General features: G+C 40.2%; 3 protein-coding genes across 5 annotated transcripts; all 3 read left to right on the plus strand.

The window, feature by feature from the left end:
• On the plus strand, positions 1 to 1,308 carry LOC146643850 (uncharacterized). Of its 2 annotated transcripts, none has more exons than XM_085396809.1 (5): positions 1 to 280; positions 471 to 647; positions 788 to 847; positions 943 to 1,011; positions 1,127 to 1,308. In XM_085396809.1, the coding sequence occupies exons 1-5, from the start codon at positions 202 to 204 to the stop codon at positions 1,228 to 1,230; spliced, it is 489 nt and encodes a 162-aa protein (XP_085252935.1). In that variant the 5' UTR covers positions 1 to 201; the 3' UTR covers positions 1,231 to 1,308. The 2 variants fall into 2 exon arrangements, with proteins under 2 accessions (XP_085252935.1, XP_085252934.1); XM_085396808.1 differs by having other exon boundaries at positions 7 to 280; positions 468 to 647.
• Positions 1,309 to 3,615: 2,307 nt separating this feature from the next.
• mapk15 (mitogen-activated protein kinase 15) lies at positions 3,616 to 13,461 on the plus strand. 2 transcript variants are annotated; one of them, XM_085396664.1, is made up of 15 exons: positions 3,616 to 4,298; positions 4,412 to 4,563; positions 6,114 to 6,212; positions 6,851 to 6,880; positions 7,376 to 7,466; positions 7,876 to 8,006; positions 8,375 to 8,538; positions 8,650 to 8,789; positions 8,879 to 8,936; positions 9,338 to 9,475; positions 9,685 to 9,790; positions 11,393 to 11,720; positions 11,899 to 12,029; positions 12,146 to 12,298; positions 12,499 to 13,461. In XM_085396664.1, exons 2-15 carry the CDS (start codon positions 4,465 to 4,467, stop codon positions 12,691 to 12,693), a joined length of 1,863 nt encoding a protein of 620 aa, XP_085252790.1. In that variant the 5' UTR covers positions 3,616 to 4,298; positions 4,412 to 4,464; the 3' UTR covers positions 12,694 to 13,461. The 2 variants fall into 2 exon arrangements, with proteins under 2 accessions (XP_085252790.1, XP_085252791.1); XM_085396665.1 differs by lacking the exon at positions 3,616 to 4,298 and having other exon boundaries at positions 4,305 to 4,563.
• A 715-nt stretch (positions 13,462 to 14,176) lies between these two features.
• On the plus strand, positions 14,177 to 27,847 carry grinaa (glutamate receptor, ionotropic, N-methyl D-aspartate-associated protein 1a (glutamate binding)). Its single transcript, XM_085396304.1, has 7 exons — positions 14,177 to 14,334; positions 22,874 to 23,212; positions 23,426 to 23,544; positions 23,656 to 23,856; positions 24,251 to 24,379; positions 24,639 to 24,782; positions 26,085 to 27,847. The coding sequence occupies exons 2-7, from the start codon at positions 22,909 to 22,911 to the stop codon at positions 26,232 to 26,234; spliced, it is 1,047 nt and encodes a 348-aa protein (XP_085252430.1). The 5' UTR covers positions 14,177 to 14,334; positions 22,874 to 22,908; the 3' UTR covers positions 26,235 to 27,847.
• Positions 27,848 to 27,901: the final 54 nt, after the last annotated feature.

Genomic DNA, 27,901 nt, shown 5'->3' on the forward strand with positions numbered 1-27,901 from the left:
CACACACACACACACACAAAACAGAGACCCGAAGGATGAGAAGAAAAAACCCCCCTCTCTAACTGACAATACAGATGCAGCGAAAAAACAGATGCCTCGCTAGACGAGGATAAAATGAGAGAGGGGAGTTAAAAGAGCCGTTATCTGCTCAAACCCTACTGTGACAGTTCTACCAATCGCGAGGAAGCATCCGAGAATATTATGTCAGCATTCCGTTCAAACAACACCGCCGATCAGAGCGCCAGGGCCATCTCGCCAGAAGTATTCGTACCTCACCCCGGTAAGTCTTTTTTTCTTTACGACTTTAAATTATATATCAACAGAGATGTCAATAATTTGATTACTTTCTTTTTGATTTCTACATCAATGATTTCACGCAAGTGGACTACGGTGCGATTAAATAAGTATATATCATTTTTTAAATAAGTTTAGATAGACTTTTTTTAACGAAACTCTGTTACTTACAGAAGCTATCGATAGCGCGGTGAGTAGCAGCATAAATCCGGCCGTTTTCCGAGGCGATTTAGACGCCATCCTCCCCGCAGAACCTCCGCCGCCGCCGCAGCGAAAAGAAGAACAAGAAGACGACGTTATTTTCGTCTCCGCATACCAGGAGAACTGCGGAGAAATAAGTTTTAAAACCGAAGGTAATCAATTTTTCTACAAAATAACGTATTCGAAAAGCCGAGTATGCTATACCGCCCCTCCCGACTTGGAGTGGTATAAAGTGTGCTAGAAAGTTGTTTTTTAAAAAAAATCTTTTTCTTTTTGTTTTATTTCTCGACAGCCGAGATTGAGAATATACCTATTCAAACCCCCGCTACAGACAATCGGACGGAGGAGCGAGGTAAATAAAAGTTTTTCATTCTCAAAAATAGGAAGGAGGAGAGACACAATTTGTTTTCTTAAAACTTTTCTCTCTTCTGTTTTATTTCTCGACAGAGACCGATACAGAAAATCAGGCGGAGGAGGAACCGTTCAGAGCTCCTCCTCCTCTCAGGAGACTGAGAGGTAATTGACGGGGGATGAATCGACCCTAATAAATAATTATGTTGTATTAATAAACTTCTCCGCTCTATAAAAAATGTATGTTTTAAAAATACATTCTGTCTGTCTTTTCTTACAGGTCGACGGCTACATCATAAGAAGAGAATCCTTGGAGACCTCGCTTTCATGTACGCCATAACAGTCTGTGCATATGCATCAATATATCGACACAATGATCTGTAAAGTAAAGGGATGCAAAGTAAAAGCATACACATGTAAAAGTCTGTGAATTAAGAAATAAAGAAAATCATGTCGGAAGAACGCAGCATTCCTGACGCTTTGTTGGAAGCCGTGGCAGAATTGAACAGAGACGTTGATCATATAGCCCCACCGATCGACCCCCTACAGCCTTTAGAAAACGCTTTGCAAGCCCTGCTTCAAAACATTGAAAACGAACGGCGTGCCGGTGTTGTGCCAAAAAGTGATTGTCTGCCAGAAACTGATTGCCGTCCGCGGGAGCGCGCGCAGCTGCTTAAAGCTGTAGCGCCCGGATTACTTGCGTTGCCAGCTACTTCCGTGCAACTGATATAACGGGCGGGGGGGGCAAACAAACACATTTATGCCTTTGTTATTAGGCAAAGGTATGCATTTATGAAACTTCAACGTTTCTTGTAACTGAATTATGACGCTTTTCAGAACGTTGCTTTCGGTGTGTAGCGCAGTCACGAATGACTACACGCATCACGATGGAATAATTAATGCCTACAGGTTTAGTATGTCTACTCTCGTTGTTCATATTTGTTATAAGACTGTCGAATAGTAGTTAAAACAATAAAGACCGTTTGTGCCAGTATCACCATGACTCTTTCTTGTTTGTTCAGAATAACGACTGAGAACATGGCATTTTAGCGCTACCAAAAAGTGATTGTGGCATAACTCGTCACTGAGATACTATTTCTGCTTCAAACTTGGTGGATGTCATTCAGAAGGGTTATATGTCAAATATTACATCTCAAACAATCCCTCAGAACGGCTAAATTACCATTAAGGGAACAATAAAACTGACAATATGCAATTTTCAGCCTGCCAAAAAGTGATTGCCACCTATATCTTGTCACTGAAACAATGTTTCTGCTTCAAAATTGTTGGATATCATCCAGAAGGGTTACATGTGACATATTATATCCCAAACACTCTCCAAGAACTGCTGAATAACTTTTAAAAGAACATTAATACCCATAATATGCCATTTTCGACCTGCCAAAAAGTGATTGTGGACTATATCTTGTCACTGAAACAATATTTCTGCTTCAGACTTGCTGGAAGTCATTCAGATGGGTCATATGTCAAATATTATATCTCCACCAGTCCCTTAGAACTGCTGAATAACTTTTAAAGGGACAATAATACCTATAATTTGTGTGTGTGTGTGTGTGTGTATATATATATATATATATATATATATATATATATATATGTGTGTGTGTGTGTGTGTGTGTGTGTGTGTGTGTGTGTGTATACATATTTTCATACCTTAAATGCTCGAATCCAATTTGTGCAGGAATAGAACTCTATTGTGCAAAAATATCAAAACTAATGTGGTCTGACTTTGTTTTGATCATGAAAAAATTTCAAGGACGTTTAATCTAAACAATAAATAAATAAATAAATAAATAGAAAATTCAAACAAGTCAACATCAGTTGCAACGAAACGCCACTTGGTAAAGACCACAGGTGGCAGTAGAGTCTAATGCACTCTACCTAACTGTGGAGAGCTGGAGCTGCCCGTCTCTTTTTGAAGTCTGGCCTTGTTTGTGAGGACCACAGTGGTATCGTGGTCAGACAGAAAAGCCTGGAACTCCTGCTCCACCTCCATGATGTGAGAATCTTTGTCCAATTTGTGTTCCAGAATTATCAGCTGTTTAGGAGCTCCAGGTCCTAACTATAAAGGGTGGCAGCATAGAAATGAGTGATTGCTACAGCTACCGCTGGTCATTTCAGATCTAAATGACCAGTATACTGTCCTTGTCACCAAGGAAAAACTCCCTTTTAACACGAAGAAACCTCTGACAGAACAAGACTCAGGGAGGGGTAGGCAGCCAGGCAGTGTAGTTCAGACAGGCCATGAAGTCAGGCTCAACTGCAGATCAGCTTCTCTGTATCCAACAGGTGAGAATAATATAGGCAGTGCTATTTAAGTTGCTATTTTAGCCTGCCACTGTAGATGCACATCTGCAAACTCCTCTCCACATCCTGTCTCTCATTTAATCTGTTATATTCTGTGCCGGGTTCTGCTGATGTTTTTTTTTTTTTTTTCAATTAAATGTTATTTATATTGCACCAAATCACAACAACGGTTGCCTCAAGGTGCTTAATATAAAGCTCCAATAATATACGACCCCGATGAGCAAGCTCTTTAGCAACAATGGGAAGGAAAAACTCCCTTCCATCAAGAAGAACCTTGTGGCAGAACCAGGCTAAGGGAAGGGCAACGATCTACCGTCACGGGTTGGGGGTGAGGGGCGGGAGACAGGCAAAGACATGCAGAGCCAGAGATGAATAATAACCCAGAATTAAATGAAGAGTGGTATATAAACACGTTGGTGATGCCTGATTCCATCATAATGAGGGTGGATTCAGGGTCACCTGCACATTTAAAAAACAGAAGTGGAACCAAAGTGCCTTAGAGAAAGACACATTTAAGGTCAAAATACATGAAAAGCCTAAAGGTGTGCTTTGTTGTGTTAACTAATCATCCTGCAAAGTGAGAACCATGCTTTTACAGTGTCTGGTGGTTCAGCTCTTTCACCGCATCGGCCTGGTCGGGGAACTCAATGGCAATAAATGACTCAGTCATCTCATAAATTGTGAGGCCCTGTTCTCCCCTACATAAGCTGCCGTTAAAAGTATCGCTGTTGGTTTTGGTAATTGGTAATCTATTGCACAATTTGATTATCTCACAGCACATTTACAGCAGCGATGCGGGCGGCGCATGTGCGGCGGTCACTTTAAGACCTGCGAGCAGTAGCGTATTCGTTGTCAGGACAACAAATAAAGACAAAACTGGCCCGTGTGTTTCCTGCAGGACCTTTGAGAGTAGAGGCAGAGAGCAGTGGGAGCTCACCTTGATAAATAACAAGAGATACTGCACAGCACAGGCTGAATCAGGTGTAATTTTCAGGCGCTAAATGGAGGTAAAAACTGTTCCGCCTCTCGACTGATAAGTGACGCGGGGTATGACTCATATGGTCGCATGAGGGTTGCCAGGTGAGATCCAAGATCCTGCACTGCAGAGAGATCCGCCTGTTAACGTAAGATTCTTTCCAATTATTGATTGTTATGGAAATATTGCACGATGCACTCCTGATTCATTCGGCCATCGCCACCAGACTGCCAGCTTTCAGAGTCTCCTGATCTCTTCCAGGAGTGATCAAAGAGCCTGGTGATGATTACTGAATGAGCACGAGCACGAAGTGAATGGAAAAAATGAGCAAAAAATATGAATCAGCAAACATCTCCGATGTGGAAGAGCACATTTCTCTGAAGTATGACATCAAGAAGAGACTTGGAAAAGGGGTGAGCAACTTTTTCTCTCTTTTTAATTTAGTGGAAATGAACTTGTTTGCTCAGGCTGTACAGTTACTAACGAAACTCCAAGTTGCTGTTTGAGCAAACCGGAAAAAAAACCAGTTTCACTGCAGTCTTCTTTTTCTTTTGCAGTCTCTAACTCTTCTGCCTTCATGTGCAGTAATTCAGTTAAAGTTTCCTCTGCACTTAAGCCTTTAAATTCCTGAAATTCTCCAGACTTACAGTTCTCAGTGGATACCAGTGTTTTAAGCAAGAGGTTTATTTACTTTGGCAGCAAGAAAATAAACTCTTTCTTTGCAGATCAGCTGGTGTGTGAGGACACTTGTTCTCTTTAGAGTCCAGATCCCTTTTGTTTTTGTTTTTCTTTGTCTCCAGTAGTTTCCACAGTTCTAAAAACAGCCCGGTTTCTTTCCACCGTTTGCCCCAGGAGATTATCAAGTTGTTGCTCTGCTTCTAAATAGCCAGCTGATAGCTGCCACGTAGAAACCACATAACTGGCTGGACATGCTGAGGGTGGCTTTGACTCATGTTACCCACAGCTGTTCAACCTGTTGCACCTAGGCAGCATCCTACACCTGCACTGTGATGCTGAACAGCTCTGATCAGATGACTTCAGATGCATTCAAAAATCATAATGTGGATGTATTTTATTTTATTTTAAATATAACTTCAAATACCAGGTTTAAAAAATGTCAGTGTATTATATAGGTCTGTTTTTCTGCAGCTGTTTGATTAAAAAAAGAAGAAGAAGAAGAAGAAAAAAGAAAACACATCCCCAGTGCTCTTTCCTCCACGTATCATTAGAGTGTATTATAATCTCCTGCCTCACTGCTGCCTCTGTTATGCTTGGCTTCACTACGCTGCTCACACCCTGCTATCACTGAAGTCAAAGAGCTCATGTCATCCATGTTTTATTCAATATAGAGATCAAGAGTTTTTTTTACATGGTGCATATAGTGGATTTGTATTCTTGATGGAGTGAAGATTAGTCCAGCAGGAATAATACACAGTTTGTGACTCTACATAAACAGCATATTAGCTGGTTTTAAATACATGCAAAAATCAAAATTATTAATGAATATAGGATTAGCTGCTGGTAGAAGAACTACTTAAATGTATGATGTCAGGCAGGGTTAGTTCGCTGTATCCTACTGGTAAGACTCATAAGGGCAGTAAAGCTGCATTACCCTGCCCACTATAGCTGCACATCTGCAAACTGCTTTCCAAACCACATCCACTCAGAATCTTTCTTCTTTGCTGGGTTCTTGCTGATGCTCTTTCCGTCTTTTATTTTCCATGTATGCACATGGAGCTGTGGGGAGAGCAAGTCCACAGTGCAGATGGGAATAATTTATAGTTACTTAAATCTGCAGGAATAAGTTATCATTTTGACTTACAGTGGTCCTAACTGAACTCAGATGCCAGTATTCTCATATTTTGATTTTTATAGTTAAAATCTTGCACAGGATATAAGCCCAATCCTGTAGGTACAAGAAGCATCCTGGTGACGTGTTACTTGCGTTTTGTGTTTGCCTCAGGCCTACGGCATTGTCTGGAAAGCAGTTGACAGACAGACTGGCGAGATTGTGGCTGTGAAAAAGATCTTTGATGCCTTCAGAAACAGGACAGATGCCCAGGTGTGTACCATGTGATCTGCAGTAAGTGGAACAATGCTGTTGTTCTAAAGCAGGGATGTCAAGTTCATTTTACACCATGGGCCAGATACAGCTCACTTTGATCCTGAGTGGCCTAAACAGTGAGACTCCCCTTTTTGTGCGTGTAAGAAGTGTAGCTACACATTTAATCCCCGAGATATGTTAATATAAGAAAAAGAAGTGGAATTTCAATAATCTCGTTTTCAGGACACAATAAAAAAAATGCTGCTGTAACAAATGAAAGAACTCTGTCAGCATGACCCCTTGGGCCTAAAAGCGGCTTCTTATTTTTCCATAATTTTCTTTTTAAGTACTTGAAATTAAGCATTTCCTGCTTGCAGTCTTTCAAATGTCCACTTCATTTTGACTGAAAAGCAATCATTTGAATAAATTGTTAAAGCAAAAGTAGAAGCAGCTCTACTTGCTTCACGATTGTCATGCCACTTCTTACATTTTGCTTGTATCTCATCCTGGGTATTACATGGTATTAATTTCCTCCTTTATCTGTTTAAAGACAAGTTTAGTAAGTGTTTGCATAGGACAGGTGGCTTGTGTGCACCTGATTTACAGCTGCATATTTCCTGATCATGACCTCAGTGTCTTCTTTTTTCTTTTTACAGCGAACGTTCAGAGAAATCATGTTCCTCCAGGTAACCAAAGTATTTATTATGTTCCTGTCAAATAATCTTAACACTTTTCCAAATCACTGTCATGTCTTTTAGTTCCATTTATGAAGACTGAAACAACGATAATGTCAGTCTCAGTCTCACCGACTGTACTGGATCTCTCTACATGTAAATTACCTTTAGTTGAATTTAATAATATTCTACAACTCGACCAGTGACATGTTCAGTCTGTTAGTACTCCACAAAACTGTTGCATATATATAATATTCTTAAGAATCCTTGTGAATTCTTTTTGAAATATCAAAATAAGTAAACAGGGAATGTGTTTTTCCATGTTGTTTTTATAAATCACATAAATGTTTCCCTCCTTATCTGCTGACCTACCTTCATGTGACCTTCCCCTGCTGTTTGCACAACCTTGTCACAAAACCATTGCCAGTTATTACTGGTCAAACAGTAGCCAGAGTGTGAGTTTTGTGTTTGAGAGTAAGCATGTTTACCTTTTCTTTTTGTGTGCAGGAGTTTGGAGGCCACCCCAACATCGTTAAGCTTCTAAATGTCATCAGAGCACAGAACGATAAAGACATTTACCTCATCTTTGAATATATGGGTGAGTGTAAAGCCCAGCTCATCATCTGAACTTGTAACACAGCAGCATGAGGAAGGCCCCGGGGGCTCTTAGTAGCTTAACCTGGCACTGAAAAGGTGTGTGTGTGTGTGGGCTTCTGCTTCTCTTGGCCGGCTGTGCTGTCTTACTGCTGAGTCCACAGACTGCCCTCCCTGTCTATGCAGTCTAATCCTTGACAGTACTGCAGCATTACAGTGCAGACTCCCACTGCTTACATTTCATTTGATTTCAGCCATGCCGTTGCATTAAAATTAGCGTGTGTGATTTCATAGAGGATTTGTATGTTCAACAACACCGTAGATGGTTATCTTTATAACTAATGATTATTTAGAATTGGATCATTACATAAACACCCATAACAGGTTTTTTCCTGTTTCTGCTTTTGTACCAGATACTGACCTGCATGCAGTGATAAAGAAAGGCACCCTACTGAAAGACATCCATAAACGTTACGTGATGTACCAGCTCCTCAAAGCCACGAAATACCTGCATTCAGGAAATGTTATCCACCGGGACCAAAAGGTACAGCAGATGGAACAGATGTGAGAATGTGAGAAGCATGCTCTTATTTGGATTAGAAAAATCCCAAATGAATGCCTGTATCATGCATGTACAGTGCACTTTTGCTCTTGTCACATGTTAATGTTCTAATTATTTTTTCTTTGTGGCCTGTGTAAAACTGTGGCATTTCCTTATCCTATGCAGGTTTGTGCAGTAAACTCTGCTGAGTTGACCTCACAAAATGGTCCTTGGCATCACAAAATAGTTTTTCATCCCACATTTTCTGCTCACTGAACATTCATATTCACATTTTCATCTTTTAAGCAAGCACTGGAAACCTGAGAAAATTCTCTTTGGTAAGAATGTTTTTTCTTGTCTGTTTCCCACAGCCGTCCAATGTGCTCTTGGACTCTGACTGTGTTGTCAAGCTGTGTGACTTCGGCTTGGCCAGATCGCTCAACCAGATCCAAGAGGACAGTGGGAATCCTACACTGACGGAGTACGTGGCCACACGGTGGTATCGAGCTCCCGAGATCCTGCTGGGATCCACAAGGTACCCGATTGTGTTGAGCGTCTGCTGCTAACGCTTGTTTTTCACTGACAGAAATGAGTCTAAACGTTAAATTTAGGCGGTGCTTCTGAATAATCAGCGTATTTTCCAAAGGTACACTAAAGGCGTGGACATGTGGAGTCTCGGCTGTATCCTGGGAGAGATGCTGCTGGGAAAAGCCCTGTTCCCTGGGACATCCACCATCAACCAAATAGAGAAGATCATGAGTGCCATTCCACATCCCAGCCCAGAAGGTGGCTTCACAAAAGTCCAGATTAAATGTATTTAACTGCTTGACATTTTACTTTTACTTTGGATTGATTAAATATGCCTTAATTTTCAGATATTCTCGCAATCAAGTCAGAATATGGATCCTCTGTCATACAGAGAATGTTACTAAAGTAAGACAATATTTTATGTTTGCAATTTATGTTGTGAAAATCATAAAATTATTCATCAAATGTCTGTTTGAATCTGGTAATCTTAAATACTAACCCCGCGTTTTTTGCCCTTTATTTTTATGTGAGTACACAGTGTGTACAGTTAATGCGTGGCCTCAGCTGACCTTGTCACTCTTAACACAGAGCTAGGTTAACAAATTTCCTCCACTTCAGCATAAAAACTAGAATTAGAGCTTACAAGTGGAAGCAAGGCTGATTAAATACTTAAGGAGCAGAAGTACTGATGCAGCAGAACAGTAAACTGAGCAACAGCAGGTGAAATAGGCCACAGAAACTGAAAGACAGATCACTATAATAAACCCCTGTTAATTCTTCTTCTTCATCTGTTCATCCTTCACCAGACCACAGGTGCCTTTGGAGGATCTTCTTCAGCCTTCTGTGCCTCCCGATGCTCTCGACCTGTTGAAGGGTTTCTTGGTTTTCAACCCAGACAAGCGGCTAACTGCAGAGCAAGCCCTCCAACACCCATACTTAGCCAGGTATTAAGGATCAGACTGGCCCCTGGATTAGGAGCTGTGGTCAAATTTTATTCTGTTTTCTTGTTGCTCAGTTGGTCAGATTGAATAGATTTGTGTGTTATTCCCCTTGTGGTAAATCTGTAATCTGTAAATGGTTTTTATGATTTTACTGTCATTATATGTTCATGTGTGCTGTCATATGTTTATAAGTGTGCTATCCATTTCTGAAGATTTCACAATCCAGCCAAAGAGCCAACACTGAACTACGACGTAGTGCTGCCAGTGGATGATGACATCCAGCTATCTGTGGTTCAATACCGCAACAAACTATATGAGGTACAGTGTGACTTATAACTGAGTTTGAGTACTGAGTACATCAGATTACTTTGAGGTATACTACAAAAAACTACTGAAAAAGCTCTGTAGGCTGTAGGACCCTTCACACAAACATGCAACTCTGCCTGCTTCACATAGCAAGACCGAAAGAAGCAAATGTAAGAAAACAATACAGTTTCAAAATTTAGAAATACATTTCAAAAAATGAGTCAAGAACAAATGAAATCCCTCACAGCATAAGAATGTGCTGTAACGTTGTTCCAAATTAAGAATTTAGGGCTTTCAGCTTGCTTTTCTAAATATTAAGACATAGACTGTATATAAAAGATGGACATAGTTACTGTGCCATCACACAATTAGTGAATTTAGTCCCAAGCGAAATCCTCAAGCTGAGCATTTTCAGTCGGATCATGAGTTGTATTATATTTATTTATAAAGCAGGCATGATACATATTAACATTGCTGCATGTAAACAAATGCAGCTGATGAAATGTACAGAGGACTTTGTGGCACATTGAATTTGGAGATCTTATTCATGGTTAGGCCGTAAGACACAACTATGGAATTATATTTATGTCAAAAGCTGCGTGCAGTAAAAAAAATGTAATCAGGAGGAAATAATTTACTTTCGCGAGCGGAGGTGTTCATTGCCACTTGCAAGATGAATTTACTCACATGTAAATTCAACAGCACAACGAAGCCTTCACACACAGGAGAGTTTCTGGTGTGTGAGCGATGCAGCAGGTTCATGCTCTCAGGGGTAACTCTGCTCTCAAAGCTCGAATCTGCTCACTTTAATAAACGGACTTTTGACAGTTTTGAACGCGTCACAGAAAAACACTTTCAAAGGAGTGCTGCCTCAACCTCTGTGATGGTCAGGTTCAGGTTACTGCATTAACCTGAGTTACACTGTGGCAGCAATACAAGAGCTGTTTTAATCCATATTTGTTTTCACTGCATTACTTTAATGCTGAAGAGATTTTGAAAACCGAAAGATTCCAAGGCAACTTCTGAAACATAATAATAATAATGGATACTTTATTGATCCCCATGGGGAAATTACTTGTTTTTCTCTGCATTTGACCCATTCACTCAGTGAAGCAGTGGGCAGCCCACTAAGCAGGCGCCCGGGGAGCAGTGTGTAGGGACGGTACCTTGCTCAGGGGTACGTCAGGGTAGCCGTTAAGTGGATTCGAACCGCCGACCTTCCGATCATGGGGCGACCACTTTACCTACTGAGCTATCCCTGCCCTTGGCTTTACTTCAGTTTCAGTATAATTCAATACATCTACTGCAATTATACAATTATTCCAATGTTCCGGTCTCTGCTGGTCATTATAAAGAATGCGTTGAATTGGGTTCACTGTGCTTATCTCTTTCAAGAAGTCATCATTTGATAACAAAAGGCAGACTGTTCCACAGTTTAAAAACAAAAGGTGGCTTTTCAGTGCTTCATTGGACACACAAGGTAGCTTTAAAACAATACCTGTGTGATCATGCTTGAACATTCATGGTCTCTGAATTTTCTATACAAATGAGACAACTGGAAGTTAATCAAACTAGTTAAAAATGCTAGAGTCTGTATCTTTTTTTAACCTGCAGATGATACTGGAGAGGAGAACTAACCAAGGGATGTTGAGGTTGATCCAGCCAAAGGAAGGAAGCTGTGTCAGCAGCAGTGAGAAGCCCAGTGTGAAGTGTGATAAAGGAGTGAAGAGCCAAGTGGCTGCAAACAGCATCAGAGATGGTGATGATGAAAGAAAACCAAAACCTGAAAAAACTGACGAGACGACCCATGCGCCTCCATGTACAGGAGTTGGCAAAACCGAGGCGGTGAATGCATCCACCCCACCTGCAGCAGAGAAGACGAGCCCTCTAGCTGGCCCTGGCATAGGAAAACTTACATATAACCCCATCACACATGCCCCAAGTATGAGAGTTTATTTTTTTGGTGTAAAATATGAAACCTGTCTTTTTGTTTAAAAAATGGTGGGGTTTGAAAATTCCTGAAAAGCATAATTATTAAGCCATCAGAAAGTCAGGTATTTAATGAGCACAGTACAACAGCTGTGTTTATACTGCCTCAAACTCTTGTTTTCTTCATTCAGATGTCTTTGTTCGGAGTCCAGGTGGTCCTCCTCATTCCTACCAATCCACTACAGCCAGCAGGAAACCAGTGGGACAGAGCAGCTACAGTAATGCAGTTGCATCACCAACAGAGGGCACCAGCGCTGGTGTAGTAAGCGTCAGACCTCAGTCCACTTCAGCTTTGTTTTCCTTTAGTGATGTAAGCCTTGTTTCTTTTTGTACTTACCATTTGTACTTTTCTCTGTCTCCTCACCCTACTTCTGCTAGTCGATGGACCAGATTCTGCAGCGTGGTCGCTCAGCCCCCGTGGCCCATAACCATTCCTTTTCCTCGTCCCTAAACCACACCCAGAATAACCCGTTAGTACGCAAAGATGAGACATCCTTGTCTTCTGGGCTTTACATCACATCAGCACGTCTGGTCAGTCCACTACATCCATGTAAAATATTATATGAAAGAACAGATGCAATTTTAAAAAAATGAAGTGACTTTTAAAACATTTTTGAGGATTTAATAGATGGCGATTATTTTGAAACTTGGTGGCTTTAGGGGCAAGAAAAGAAACTTGGTCACTGTCACGTGTGTCTGACCAGGTTTAATTTTTTCTTCTTCTCATGCAGAACCATCGCTCCACCACTCAGGTGCATGAGGCCCGGCCACCACCGCGGTTCAGCAAGAAAGTGTTTCAGACTAACTGTAACGTGGCAGCAGCTGGCGACCCACGAGCCAAACTAGGCAGCTATTCGCAGGCCTATGGCACCATCAACAAGACTGGACTGGACAGTCTTCTTCGGGGCCGCCCTTGCAACCAGTGACTGCTGTCATACCTGCAGTTACATAGGGGTCCGGTGCCACATGTGTTTAAACACACAACAAAGTTTGCTTTGATCTCCTTCAGACTAGGACTAGAAACGATTCTGAAAGGCAGATCAAACAAACATCTCTTATGTTACATTTAGATTTTACCCATGGATACATGAATTTATTCACTGTCTGTGACTATATATATATATATATATATATATATATATATATATATATATATATATATATATATATATATATATATATATATCTCAATTCTAGGCGTTAATACCAATGTATGAATATATGTAAATGTGTGTATTTTTTTAAAAAAAACTTGGAAACCTTTTCTTAGAAGGCTGGATTAGCCTGTCTGTCTGTAGAGAGGCTCTGTATTAAAGTGCATATGCTAAATAGTAAGTTTGAGCATTTGTCTCAGGAGCGTCTGTCGGTTTAAAATAAGCCCTGGTGTCTCATGTTGACTCTGGTCTAGAGGCTTAATGTTTTAATACTACATTAGGAACATTGAACCAGTGGTTTGGGTGCAGAATACTTGCAGATACATGTAAAATATGCAAATAGATGGTTTGGTGAATTCATTATATCTAATAAGTGATTATTTTTCATTTGTGAACATACCAGCAAGAATTCTACTTGTTGTTCTGATGTGTACAGAATTTTATAATGTTTAACACTGAATCACTTAAATGTCTATGAACAATTTCAGGTGGAAGAACTCAGACTCTCAGTGTCTCTGTAAAAGAACAGCCATGTAAAGAAAAAACAAAGTAAACATTGTTTTTTACACATTTCTTCTCCTCCCACAGTTTTGTTTCTAAAACTGACTGCGAAATATCTTCAAGAAACCTAAGAAGTCCAGTCGCTTTTCTTTCCAAGGTCCTTAGAAACTGAAGCTACAGTTCACATAGGCTCACCAACATTGGACAACAGAAGAGTGGAAAAATGTTGCCTGGTCTGATGAGTCTCAATTTCTGCCCCAACATTCAAACTGTAGGATCAGAATTTGACATAAATATGAAAGCATGGACTCGTCCTGCTGTATGTTAACGGTTCAGACTACATCACATACTGAAATTAATGACAAAATTAAACATAATGTAGTTATCAGTGAATCGCTGTCGGAAAACCTTGCTCTTTTCACTTAATTAAAAAGCCCAAAGGGAGCACAAGCCAAACTTACAAAGCAGTTAATCTTGAAACTGTGTTTGTTTGTATACATTTCTATCTGAAAATGACAAAGTAAAAGCAGGTGAATATATTCGGTTAAAGAGAAAAACCCGTAAACGCGACCGATAATAAACCACGTGACTTAAGACCAGCATGAGTCCTGCAGTAATTTCCAGATTAATCTGGATCTTTCCACAGAAGCATTTTGTTTGCATATTTAATTGAGCGGCTCTGTTTTGTCTTTATCCCGATGATGTTATGGGAGGGGAAAGCATGTCATGTGGCAGTTTGTGAAGTCATTTGTGTCGGTTTTCTGTAATGACTGGTGATTCCCACACAACACGTGACCACGCTGTGTCGAAAACGTCAGGGGCCGCTGTCCAGAACCCAGCGCGAGCACAGAGGAGGAGGAGGAGACGGCGAGAGTACAATTCGGCAGTTACTTCGGAGTAAACTTACCTCAGGTAAAAAGCTGTAATGTTTTTTAATGAGTATTTTGTGTTTTATTAGTAATTTTCCCCTTTATTAAACACGTATGGATGATGAGCGCCTTTTTCTTTTTTGTTAGCAATCGTCAGCATCTTGCCTATCGCCAACTGTCAGAGGAATAGAAAGCAGTAAATTCCAAAAACACATGCTGTTATTTAGGGTTATTAGTTAATCATTTTGTACCCAGATACCAAAAGGTCTGTGTAACTGCAATTTGGCTTTAAAAGGAGCTCTCGGTGTCCTCAGCTTGGGGGCGAGGCGTGTGGTCAGCGTCCGAAAAACGTAGCTAACCCAGATTGGATTCATCATGGCGAGGCTAGCTCGGTGCTGTCGGGTGTCTGTGGCCCACACGCTCGTAGTTTATCCACGCTCCGACATTAATGGTGGTCTCGGCAGCTTGGGCGTAACATTCGTGAATGCCATGTAGTAGATGGTAGCAGTGTCGCATTTATCAGCGCTGGTGAGGCCTGCAGGGGATGCGCCTAAATACAGGTGCAGCATTTAAAAAAAAAAAAGAAAAAAAAAAGAGACCGCTCGATGCATGCTTTCGTTTTTGGTTTAGAGTCGCTCACCTCATCTAAACATGTCGCGTTGCTCCACTTTTAGTCCGGATTTCTGTTTGAGTTTAGTCTTTCTGACATTTCGGTGTTTTTATCAGTGAGTTTGCGTCGTATTTATGAGTATTTGTGGTGTTTCTCAGTGTGTGACTGAGCAGATATCGCAGTATTCATAGCAGTGGCTTTATTATTTAATCACGAGGATTCAGAAGGTAGAATCCGGACTGAGTCGCATGAAATCGCTATCTTTCTGTGTCATCATAGTTATATATATACAAAATTATGCGTTCAGTATTTACTGGTTGTGCACACCTTGACAAATATTAAGGTGGGTTTTTTTGTTTATGTTTTTTGGAAGAAAGAAACTCTGACTCCTGGCTCCCTCCAGCTTAAACCGTGGGGATATACTGCTGTATCCTAGAGTCGCCTTACACGAACCAAGGCTCTTTTGCTCGTTATGTGAATGTGTAAACCACTGTTCTTGCACATATATGTAACAGGTGTTGAACAAAATATTTCAGAGGGCTGAGCATTAAAAATACAATGTGAAAAAAGGAGAGGCTACAATAAAAACTATGTTATCCTGATATGGGCGGCTAGATTTGGCCTAGACTTTGAGATATGTGCTCTAAAACTGTGAAACTATGACTGTGTTATATTACTCATGTCCTGTTTCTAACCTCCATGAATAATTCACACACCTTTAAAATATACCCAGTTTGGTAAAGAAGCGACATCTTCGGTTGTTTTTGTAATTACAAACCTCCAAATAAATTATTGACAGTTTTAGTTGTCAATTCTTCATTTGACAGGGGTATTGATAAAGTACAGAGAAAGACAAAACCATGATCCTGTGATATGTGGAGAAAAATATTGTACAGTTGTAGGTTAACTTGCTTAGTAAGTTAACTTGCTTGAATGTTGAATGTAAAAACTTACAGCCACAAATGGAGAGATGCCAAACTGCGTTTCATTGTTCTGCTAACAGTGACAATAAAGATCTATCTTATCTGTCTTATCTATCTTATCTTATACCTTGATTACTGAATTCTATATGGCTGTAGTGTTTTACTGATGATGATGAAATATTGTAGAGGAGTTGCATTAAACATTTGGAGATGCATAAGATTTGGCCACACAACTAACAGTTCATCTCTCTTGCCAGCACCACCTCCTGAAACTGGCAACCCCGCAGAGAGTGAATATTTGATTTTTAACTCTGAGCTAGTAATAAATAGCTTTCTTGTAGTTGCAGTTTTGCTACAGCACTCTATTGTCTAAGTTACATTAATTTTGTGAGCTTAAAAACTCAGTATCTCATTATTATGTTGTTACAATATTAACTTTCACACGGCAATGAGAGCGTATTACGTCAAATGAGAAAAACGGCTGAAATATGTAACTCTTAATATAGAACTATGAGAACAAAATAAATATCATTATAATGATGTAATTTTTCTACTTTCAGAAGAAACTGAGTAGATTTTTTTTTTTTATGCCACAGTGGTGGCAGTCTGTTGCTATTCTGTGCTAACCTACCTACCTAAAGTGTATCCATCTGCCACAAGGCAAGGTGTCTGCAGGCTTGACAAAGTCAAAGCTGCTGCTGACATGGTATGTCACGATGACAGTATCATACTGCTGCCCTGGCTGGCTGGTAGGAAGCAACTCAGTGTAGGCTTCTCTCAGCCAAGTGGTCCAGTTAGCTGTTCGTTAATAGGACATGAACAGTGTCAGCTGAGGGGTTTGGTTTAAAGCACAGCCGTCTCTGTAGTGGTTTTAAAGCACGTGGGGTCTTTTTATGTTGCAAAACAGGCTTGCAGCAGAGTTACATGAACACCATGTGACTGTGAAACAGCATTTATTTTGATGATATCACTACAGCGACTAAAAGAAAAGCAGAGGGTTCCTGCTCAGCCAGTTACATCTTTGAGTTGAAAACTAACTCAAACTTTAACTGAAAAGCTTTTGGGTTTTCTGATTTTAGGAAGTGTTGAACAGTTTTATTGTAGTGTTGTATGCTTTGTTTTTAAATATGTTGGACTTTCAAGTGTAGCACTTCTCATTTGAAGTTGTTGCAGTGCCAGATATTTCACCTCCATACTGGCCCCACTGTTTTGTGCAGCTGTTCCTGTTTTGTCACTTTGTCTTCTTGTGTGGCTCAGGCATGTACGTGATGTTTTGAATGTGGGTTTGTCGATGTATTGTGGTAGCCTAATTGTGTTAACTTGGCTCTCTGTCTAGCCCACTGAGTTCCTCCGTTCAACCTAATTCCACTAGCGATAGCTATCAGCAGAAGCCAGGGATAGCAGCACTGTCTTTATCCACGGCGATGGAGCGTCTGTCCTAAGAGGATTTGAAATCTCTCACGTAATGCTTGTAAAGCTGTACAAACCATGCCTCAAACTCACTCTAAAAAAACAAAACAACTGTGACTATACCAACCTCTTTCCCAGACGGTGAAGTGAAACTGTTGTGGTTACTGGTTGCTGAATTGAACTTTTGAACTTGAGGGTTAATGTGTATTTCTGACAATATTGTCGTGTTTTTTGAACTCTGTGTTGTTACTTTGGATTATAGGAGGTAATCCATTCTACATAGCCACAAACAGAGCAGTGCAGATAAATTCAGAATCAAAAACACAGTGCGAAGTCACGGCTGTTAAATGTAACATGAATATAAAAACAGCTGATGTTTTTTGAATTTATGCAACTGGGAAAGATAAGTTTTACCGAAGTTTTATATAGATAATCATTTACATTAAGCTGTTACAAATTAATAGAAAAAGATGCTGAAGTTTTAGCTTTACTCAAGACAAGCAAGTGAGCAGTCAGCTACGAGGACTTTGAAGCTGCTTTTTTTGTGAAGTTCAAAATTTTCTCTCATGTTCTCAGTTTTTAATGTTCTCTTTAATGATGGACTTCAAAGCCTAACAAGCTCCCTTTTAAACAAAAAACCAAAAAAACCCAGATTAGTTAAAATCAGTAACTGATAAAATGGGGATGTGTATAGCTTTGAAAAGTGTACATGAAGTGTCCGTGAGTTGCACACTCACACTTTTTGTAAACATTGGACGGGGTGGATATCACATGCTTTGGGTGACTCACGTAATTAGTTAAGGCCTCTTTGGTTATAGTTTCACCAGGGCTACTTTAATTGACTAATATTTCTGTCTATACAAGGGGAGGGTAATCTTTTTATGTAAGCTAACATTGACCACATATTGGATTCTTCAAGAAATCTAACAAAAATATGCTACTGGGTGTATACTGCATCCCTCTTATGCAACCATTGTTGTTCGGGGAGGGATTTGACTCCTCAGATAATGATTGTAATCTGTTATGATCTTAATGCAGACTGTCACTGTGAAGCACTGCCAGCTTGTTTGTCTGCAGTGTCTCACTGCACTGTCCTACTGATGGACAGATAGGGATCATGAGGATGCACACTGGAGTCCGGATGCATTTGCCAGAGTGAAATGGAGCAGTGTTGCATAACACTCACCATTAATTCGGTGTGCCCTGAAAAGAGAGGAAGGGGAAAGAGTAAACAACTTTTACTAGATTGATCTGGAAATGAATGGATACTTCCATCCACCTCTGTATTTTTTTTCAGTACTCAGTGTATTTGTACTGTTTACAGTTTTGTACACGTAGTAGGTGTAGTCTAAACACCACAGGCTTCTCTATTATTATAAAGGTAACCTGCAGTCTGCTCCACCATTGCTTCTCATTGTGCATTTTTGTATGCATTTATATTTGGCTGTAAGCAGTGAAGAATATGAAACCCACGCAGAAGTGCCTGTGTGCAGTCCTTCAATAAAGTAGCAAGCACATAGCCCAACCTTCTACGTGCCAGTAGTATGCTGACTGAAAAGTGAAACTAAAAGTTGAAAAGTGGGCCTGAACAGCCATCATGTAACAACTAAAACTGTACATATCATCTATTTTCAGTGACTTACTTGGACTGACTTGTATCATTATTTCAATTCTTTTAACTCTTAAGTGTCAGAAAGTAGTGTAAAAACATCTGAACTGATGAGTGTTTAGAGACAGCTTTTTATTCATTTTTAAGGTTGTAGGTTTCAGTCATTGCTGTAATTCTGTGTAGAATTGTAACAGGGCTCCTTCCTGGTTCTAACAGTTTTTGCTGCTCTAAGCTTCTTGTGACAAGCACATTAGTTTATTAAAAAATGTCAGCTAGCTACTACTGCTGGGATGTAATATTTTCACAGTCTGTGCATGCTTATGCTGATGTTAAACACTTCTAAAAAATGCCTTAGCCGTGCAAAGCTATCAGAGTAAAATTCATCGATTTAAACATCCAGGAGGTCACATCCTATTGAAGAGCTTCTTACATCACACCACATGGTTTTGTGTTTTTTTCTGACTTTCAAAAGGAGAAAAAGAGCCATGGAAATGCTAAATGGAGAAACTAGTCCAATAGCTCCCAGGAAAAGAAATAGAATTGGAAAAACTGTATTCCTAATTTGATTTTTTTAATCCATTTACGTTAAAAGATTTTGAAAATACTATTTAATTTTTTATTTTTTTGAACCTGAAAATGTTTTTACTGACTTTTTTGTAAATCCCTTTTGTATTTGAACTATTTATTAATGGATTGGTAGTTTGAAAAATGTATTTATAAATACTCTTTTTATTGTCCATTAAATATTCAAATAATGCATTACTTGAATGTCTAAATAAATAGAATACATTAACAGTTAATTTGCTACTTAATTTACTAATTAATATTTTATTGCACAATTTAGATATCCATTCATTCATGAAAAGATTTATGTCAATGTGTATGACTCCTGGTCCTCCATAACCCAGTTGTAGCTTTGTAAGAATAGAGCTATAGTCCTAACAGAGGGTGATTTTCTTCTCTTGTATACACAACCACAGTGTCACCCTAAAAATAAACCCGATGCAGTATTTCCAGAAAAGGACATTGTATCTGAAGCTGGCTATCTCCTGCTGTTTACTACATGTGTGGCTGAAGGCAAATGTGGAGGATATCTCATCTTGATTCTCATTGATTGGATGTGTAAAATGGTTTAAGTGATGCAAGGATAAGATCCAATGATGGAAGAAATATTCATTTCTAAGCAGTGGCATTTAAATGTCATGCACTTGATTTAAAAAAAGGTTTCCTCTCTCTAATCTCCTCTAGAAGCCTCCACTCTCCTTGTTTGCTTAAGGTCAAATTAACAGATTAGAAAGTAATTTATTATGGGGAAGAGAGAACGTTTTCCCAATTTAAGGAGAGGACATGAGGCAAACGTTAACATAATGAATAGCACCCCAGGTGTTCTTTTGAAGTCAGCAATTGACTCAGTGGCTTTTTGGCTCCCTGCCCTTTGAGCAAGTTCTCCTCTGGGGACTTCAGGCCTTATTATGAAACCTGCACAGCACATTTGGAAGATGGCGACTGCTTGCCTTGTGCACCTCTCTGCGGAGTAATTTTGTTTTCTGTTGTGGAGCTCTGTGCTTTTAGATGCCTTGTTAGCATTATAGATTACAGATTACAGGATATAAACCTGTTGACCCAAGTTGTGCGGGGAGCCCAGGTGGGAGGAGGGTCACTGCAGTAATGGCCAATATGTCAGGTTGCCTCCTGAAGCAGATTAATAATACATACAGTTACCAAGGCGGCGCCTGCATCCATGGAAACACTTTCAGCACCAGTGTGTGAGCAATGTTTGTACTGTAGTTTCTTTTCCTTTTTCCTCTCACGTCCATGACAGCTTTAAGTAGATATCAGGGTAACCGGTCATTCTTCTGAAAGTTTTCGCTCAGATCGGATTTATTGACAAAACCTCATACATCTGTAGTAGCAAAGATTCATCTGTTGTTTGTGTAAAGAAAATAAAATAAAAACTCCTTTATTTTACCTACTTCAGATGTCTTGGTAACAATAATACACTATCCCTTTAAGAGTAGTAGTGGGGCTACTCAAACAATGTTAGTGTACTGTCATTATCTGGCTAAATATGTGTATTGTCAAATTGTCTTTCTAGGGTCTGCGGTCTTTGCCACCAACTTGTGTAACATTGTGACATATTCCTGTTTTTGTTCCTCTATGTTGGTTTGTACTTCTGTATACTTAGGACTATCAGACACTCCTCCCCTTATCTTTCTTCACAGAGGAGTGTCTTGCAAGTGTCTTGTCTAGTGTTCAGACAGTAACCTTTGGCCATTTTTTTCCTGACATTAACTCATACTGCACTACAGTGGTTCACACTGAAATACCACAGTCTGAGGTCGTACCCTTTGGTCTCTTCCACCTCTGCTCTGCTTCAGTGGCACAAACAGCCTTAACAGAAGACATGTGCTTGTCACCACACCTATATATAAACTTAGCCTGGCTTTTAATACTGTGATTTTATTTACCTTTATGATTTACAAAGTGCTCTGACAGAGGCAAAGAGTAGATTTAAACAGACTGAAACATTAAATTCAAACAAATGTACAGCTGAAAGAAAAAGAAGTTCACCCTATAGACATGAGGTTACTGAGTGTGCAACACCTGCTTCAAACACCCTTGTGTACTTAGTGGTTGGACCACACCCAGCTCACTTAGAGACCAGCTACACACCTGTGAAGCTGTGAGTGCCTCTTTCACAGTTACAACTAGAGCAGGGCGATATGACCAAAAATATTTAGCACGATATACATTTGAAAATTTGCGATAACGATATAACTGATGATATAATTGACACTAGACAAAATACTTTACAACTCCTCAACTTTATTAGTGCAAAAAAAACAAAAAACATCAATGTATTTTCAATTAAACAAGCAGCTTTTTAAGTGCATTAAAGTTATATAAAAAATTAAGTGCAAATGCAAATTCCTCGCTGACAGTTTAACCAAAAGGCATTTCCAGTGGAAATTGGCCGACATATCCTCAGCATAACCATGTATAATATCCACAAAACTTAAAAAGAGGTTATACACACACAATACGGTAATATTATGTTGAAGCACAGTACGTATCACTCCGCGAGGCTCCTGCCTACGATAGCTGTAAAGCTCCGACAATCCATCAAGCGGTGCGGCTTCGTAGCTTAGCAAAGTCGTACTGAAACATTTGACAGATTTTCGAGCGCCGTGTACCACATAAAGTCGTTTCGAGGTCAGTAAACACAACCAGAATTCATACATAAGGCACACGGGATTATAAGGGGCACTGTCGATTTTCAGAAAAATCAAAGAATTGATTTTAAGTGTGCCGTATTTTCCAAAAAACACAGTAATAACGACGGCCCGCTAGCATGCTCTACCAAAAATAGTGCTTTGTTGTGTATCTGACGGATGAAAGCCAAACCAGTTTCACACCACTGAAGTTGCAGCATTTTTACAAACCAGTTCTCGTTCATCCGTTTCATTCAACAATCCACTTTCGCTCTTCTCATTCTGCGTCGCCGCCATGTGCGCATGTAAACAAAGGCACTGCGCATGCGCGTTTTACCCATATTCTATCGCGATATTTCATTTTCTTATCGTTGCCCAACATTACACCGGTATTACTGTGAACGGTATGATATAGCCCAGCCCTAGTTACAACAACATAAAACAGTATGTTTGTAGTATTTACCACTGATGTAACTGTCTCAAGAACTAGATCTTCATGTGATGGCACCCAGAGGCAGACATTCAGCTGCCTCAATGATGCAAGCTAACACTAATTCTAGGCCTGCTCTTGCTCCGGGTAATGATAAAATAGCTGACTTTTTGCTTGTGAAACAAAACTTGAACATCCTGTTGGTCTGCCTAGTGCCTTTGCCTTTCCCTTTGTTGAATTTGTTTACTCGCCTCTCTCCTTTTAATCAAGCAGATGCGGTGTTTGTGTCTTTGCCAGTTTGGCTGAGATGTTGGTGTTATATTATGTGCTTTTATTCTGTACATATTTGTAAGTAGCTACATTATATTTTTGCTTTTCTGCTTTTCAGAGATTGTTGAAGCAGAGTGAGCTTTTCTCTACATCATGTCCCAGGACAAGAGTAGGTACCCCATAATGGGTGAGACCAACCCACTTCATAATGATGTCTATGGACCCCCTCAGCTAGGGTTCGGTGTACCCCCCCCAAACTACAGCCAAGCCCCAGGGGGGCCCTACCCACCTGCAGCCGGATATGGGCAGCCCGGATACGGACAGCCTGGCTTTCCCCAGGCAGGCCCAGGCTTCGCTCCCGGTCCCTACCCTCAGATGCCCTATCCACAGGGACCGTACCCTCAGGGGCCATATCAGCAAGGACCTGCACAGCCAGGCTTTCCTGGAGACCCCATGGGTGAGTGGTTATACTAAAGATCATTAGAAAACTAATAGTGTGTCTGTGTAAAGAGCTCTTAATGAGCAATAAGAGTCAAAAAGTCCACAGATCTAAATATTCACTCTTCTCGTACTTTGCTAACAAAATGACACATTACAGTCAAAATGTGCTAAAACATCATGTGTTCTTCCCTTTTTAATCCCAAATTATCATGCTCTAATGTTTTCGTAGCACCACCTGTAGGTAGCCCTGGTTATCATGGTGACGGGCCTCCATCTTATTACGACAACGATGAGTTCACCAACTCCGGATTCGAGGACAAGAACATCCGACAAGCCTTCATCAGAAAAGTAGGTTCCTCTGTTTCTACCAGATGAATATAGAACATAACTGACGTGAACACACAATCCAACCAAAACAAGATCCCTAATCAAAGTAATTTAATTCCTCCTTATTTCCAGGTCTTCATGGTTCTCACTGTGCAGCTGCTGATCACTTTCTCCTTCGTTGCTGTCTTCACCTTTGTCGATGAAGCCAAGTTATTTGTGCGTAAGAATACGTGGACGTACTACGTGTCCTACGCAGTCTTCTTCGTGTCTTTGATTGTCCTCAGCTGCTGTGGTGACTTCCGCCGCAAGCACCCCTGGAATTTGGTTGCTCTGGTGAGAACTTTTCCAAACTCCTTCCACTCCTTTAACAGCTTAGACAGTTGTGAAAGGAATGCTATGTATACATTCCATTCTGCAGCTGTATTTTTGGCTAGCTGCAGGCCTTGATTTCTGGAAATGGACTGCTTGCTGCTGAGCTTTTCAAATGTATTTTTAAGACCCATTAAGTAAGTGCCATCATATAGCTGATACTGCCAAAACTGGACATCTCACATCAAATTAATCTAGATGAATTAAACATCAAAACAGGCCAGATGGAAATCACACAAGGTTGTCCTGTTAAGATTGATTTTATAGTAATAATAAGAGGTGACCTATCTCACACACAAAGCTGAATGTTTCTTTGTAAACAGTTTTATAAGTAATTTGTCTGTTTTCTTTCGTACAGTCCATCCTGACGTTGAGTCTCTCCTACATGGTGGGTATGATCGCTAGCTTCTATGACACAGACAGCGTCATCATGGCTGTGGGCATCACCGCGGTGGTCTGTTTCACCGTCGTCCTCTTCTCGCTACAGGTCAGCACGCGCAGACAGCTGCTTCTGTAAATGCGTTTGAGTGTCCATAAAAGCATCCAAACATCATTCTCTTAAGAGATCATTTGTTTGTTTTTGTTCGCACTGTGGTGTTTTACCCAGTCAATAACAAGCAAATACTCAGACTGTGTATAAAAGCTCCTTCAGAATTACATTTCTTTAACCGTAGAGTGCCGTGTCTCCCATTTTTAAACGTCTTGCTTTTAATTTTCTTCTGTTCTATTTTCTTTTTCTTTCACAGAGCAAGTATGACTTTACTTCCTGTCGGGGCGTGCTGTTCGTGTGTCTGATCGTGCTGTTGCTCTTCTCCATCCTGTGCATCTTCATCCGCCACAAGATCCTGCACATCGTCTATGCCTCACTGGGAGCGCTACTCTTCACTTGCGTAAGTGCCGCACATATATCTCGCCTTCTATGTACAAAAAAAAAAGAAAAACAAATACTTATGAGTTTGAAGGATTGTTACGCATCCAAGTGGTTTATCTGTCAGCTTTTTGCATTTCTTGACAGTGCCCTGCTAAATGGTGAGAAATATTTGGCTTGCAAGGGTTACAAAGTAAACTTTTACAAAACTGAGGTCACTTTTAAATATACATGACAGTATTAACTAAAGCAAAACGATATACCTTACATTATCATGTTCAGTGTGCAAATGGCAGTTTAAGGCAGCATACACTGAGGCATAACATAATGACCATAGACAGGCGAAATGAGTAACACCAACTAACTCTTCATCATGGCACCTGTTATTGGGTGGGATATATTAGGGAACAAGGGAATGTTAATCTCTTCAAAGTTGATGCATTAAAAGCAGGAAAAATCAGCAATTGTAAGGATCTGACCAAGTTTGACAAGGAACAAATTGTGATGGCTAGACGGCTGTTTCACAGCATCTCCAAAGCTGCAGCTCTTGTGACGTGTTCCCGGTCCACAGTGGTCACTGTATTAAAAACAGTCCAATGAAGAAACTGTGTTGATCCAGTGACAGGGTCATTGTTGTACATGTGGAACAAAGCTTGGCTCGTGTGGTTCGATCCCACAGACGAGCTACTGTAACTCAAACAGCTGAAAAAGTTGATGCTGGTTCTGACAGAAAGGTGTCAGAATACACAGAGCATCGCAGTTTGTTGCATATAGGGCTGCATAGCCACTGATCAGTCAGGGCGCACATGCATCAGAACGGCCCTGGTCTGATGAATCGTGTTTTCTTTGACCTCGTGTGGATGGCCGGGTGCATGTGCGCTACTTACCTGGCAGGTGGAGGCGATGTGATGCCTTGGGCAATGTTCTGTTGAGAACCCTTGGGTGTGGATGTTACTTTGATACATAACACCTTCCTCTGCAATGTTGCAGACCATTGACACCCTTTCATGGAAACGGTATTCCCTGATGGTGGGGGGCCTCTTTTGGCACAATAATGTACCCTGCCACAAAACAAAAATGGTTTAGCAAAAGTTTGAGGAGAACAACAACGAGTTTGACTTGACTTCCAAATTGCCCAGATCTCAATCCAATCAAGCATGTGTGGGATGTGAGGCCCCACCTCACAGGATCTGTTGCTAACATCTTGGTGCCAGATATCACCACACAAAGGGGTTCAATATAATATTAGGCAGATGGTCACAATGCAATGCCTTATCAGTGTATGGTATACAAAGTGTACTAATTCCATCTTTTGTCTGTGCAGTTTTTGGCTGTTGATACTCAGCTTCTCCTGGGAAACAAGAAGCTGGCCCTGAGTCCAGAGGAATACATTTTTGCCGCACTTAACCTCTACACTGACATCATCAACATTTTCCTCTACATCCTGGCAATCGTGGGACGCTCCCGCGAGTGAGGCAGCACCTAGAGGAGAACAGCTGGGAGATGGGGAACGCCTCCCTTTATTTTGAAATGTTGCTAAAATGCCCCTTCTCGTTGACTTCATTACTTTATTTGATCCCCTTTTGTTTCCTCTCCCATCACACAGAGTTCTATTTTTAAGAGGTAGTAGGTGCTGAGGAGATGATGCAGCTGGTCTTGACAGTCAGCTGAGAGGGGCACTATTTATTTAGTGGAATAAAAATATTGCAATTAATGACAGAGCATAATCATCTGTCCTCACCTTTGACCATTGTGCTTGCTCTAACTGTCCTCTGCTTCTATTAACACAGAAGGCTATGTCTATACCTACACCTCGACTTCTCGTATGGCAGAATTAAACATGCAGGCTCTGCTGCAGAAGTTGAATAGAAAAAGAGCAGGAATGATTATGCCGACACACAGATGAAACCAGCTTTGCCTAAAGAGAAGTTAGTGTTAGGAATGCCATCTTCCTTCGACTGTCTGTTTTCACAAACTTTGTCTCTCCCTTTCAGCCTGCTGGTGTAAAGTAACTCTGCATGGCAAACTGGAAACAACTAAAGACGTGGTATGGTTATCTACAGCTATAAGAGGAATGCCTCTAGCTTGCTTGTCACAGCTGTAAATAGTTGATGTGTTTTACTGTATATGATGCCAGTATCCCCCCTACCTCTGAAAGATGTGCTGGAGTAATTTATATGGATGTGTCCAGCAACGAGTAAAAGCTGTTTTGAAAATGGTAAATGTTTTGAATGGCATAAGAATGAAGCTTGTTGTTGGATGTGTAACATAAATGAACATAAATTATTGTATTATTACAGAATATCTTTTCAAAATGAGGATTTTTCTTTTTTGTTGTTCTAAAACCTGAAATGTTCTCTTAATTTTCCCGTTTCTTTAATTTACTCCTTTTTTGGGGGGGGGTCATTAATGTGAATTAAAAATTACTCTTTGTATGGGTTTCTTTGTCATAACTAATATTATTTTTGGTTTTGCAGTTTTTGTCCATGTTTAAAAACTAATGTAGACAGGTACTGGGCTTTAAAGACATGAAACTTTGAACTTGTGGTAGATACTGGGGTTTCTTTGAATTTGGTGCAAGGTTTAGAGGAAACTTGGAGACTGTAACGTCATCACACAATAGCATTTTGAAACCATTACTTACTGACTGCAGGTTTTTTTTTTGTTTTTGTTTTTTTTAAAGTGAAACTCACAGAATAAATCTTAACGCACTGGAAGCCAAAATACATGCAATGACATTGAAGTTGAATGAAACAATATTTTTATTCTCTAACTTGTTTTGATTTTTTTCACCCCTTGCATGACCCTTTCCTCGTCTGCATGTGTGAAAAATGTACACAGTACAGCTGTTCTTGTTTTGGGGACACATTGGTGTATTGAACCCCAATTAGACTATTTTTAAAATTCCTGTGTTTGTATTCAACTAACATGTCTGTATATAGAGCTCCTTAGTGGTGTGTATAGGTAAAGTAAGTTTTGGGCTTTGTAGGTCTGTTCGCATTGTATATTTGCATCAAATCAAACTTGAACTAAACCCCCCTACACAGCTGTTTGGCTTTTCATTAAAATGGATACAGTGATTAACAAGTTTGAGCTCTGTGTGTTGATTTTTGTGTTTCAGTTGTGATAAAATGATCACGT

Source organism: Rhamphochromis longiceps, linkage group LG22 (genome assembly GCF_057381845.1).
Source record: "Rhamphochromis longiceps isolate RC_006_pf linkage group LG22, R_longiceps_female_GT1.1, whole genome shotgun sequence".
In the NCBI taxonomy this organism is placed as follows: Eukaryota; Metazoa; Chordata; class Actinopteri; order Cichliformes; family Cichlidae; genus Rhamphochromis; species Rhamphochromis longiceps.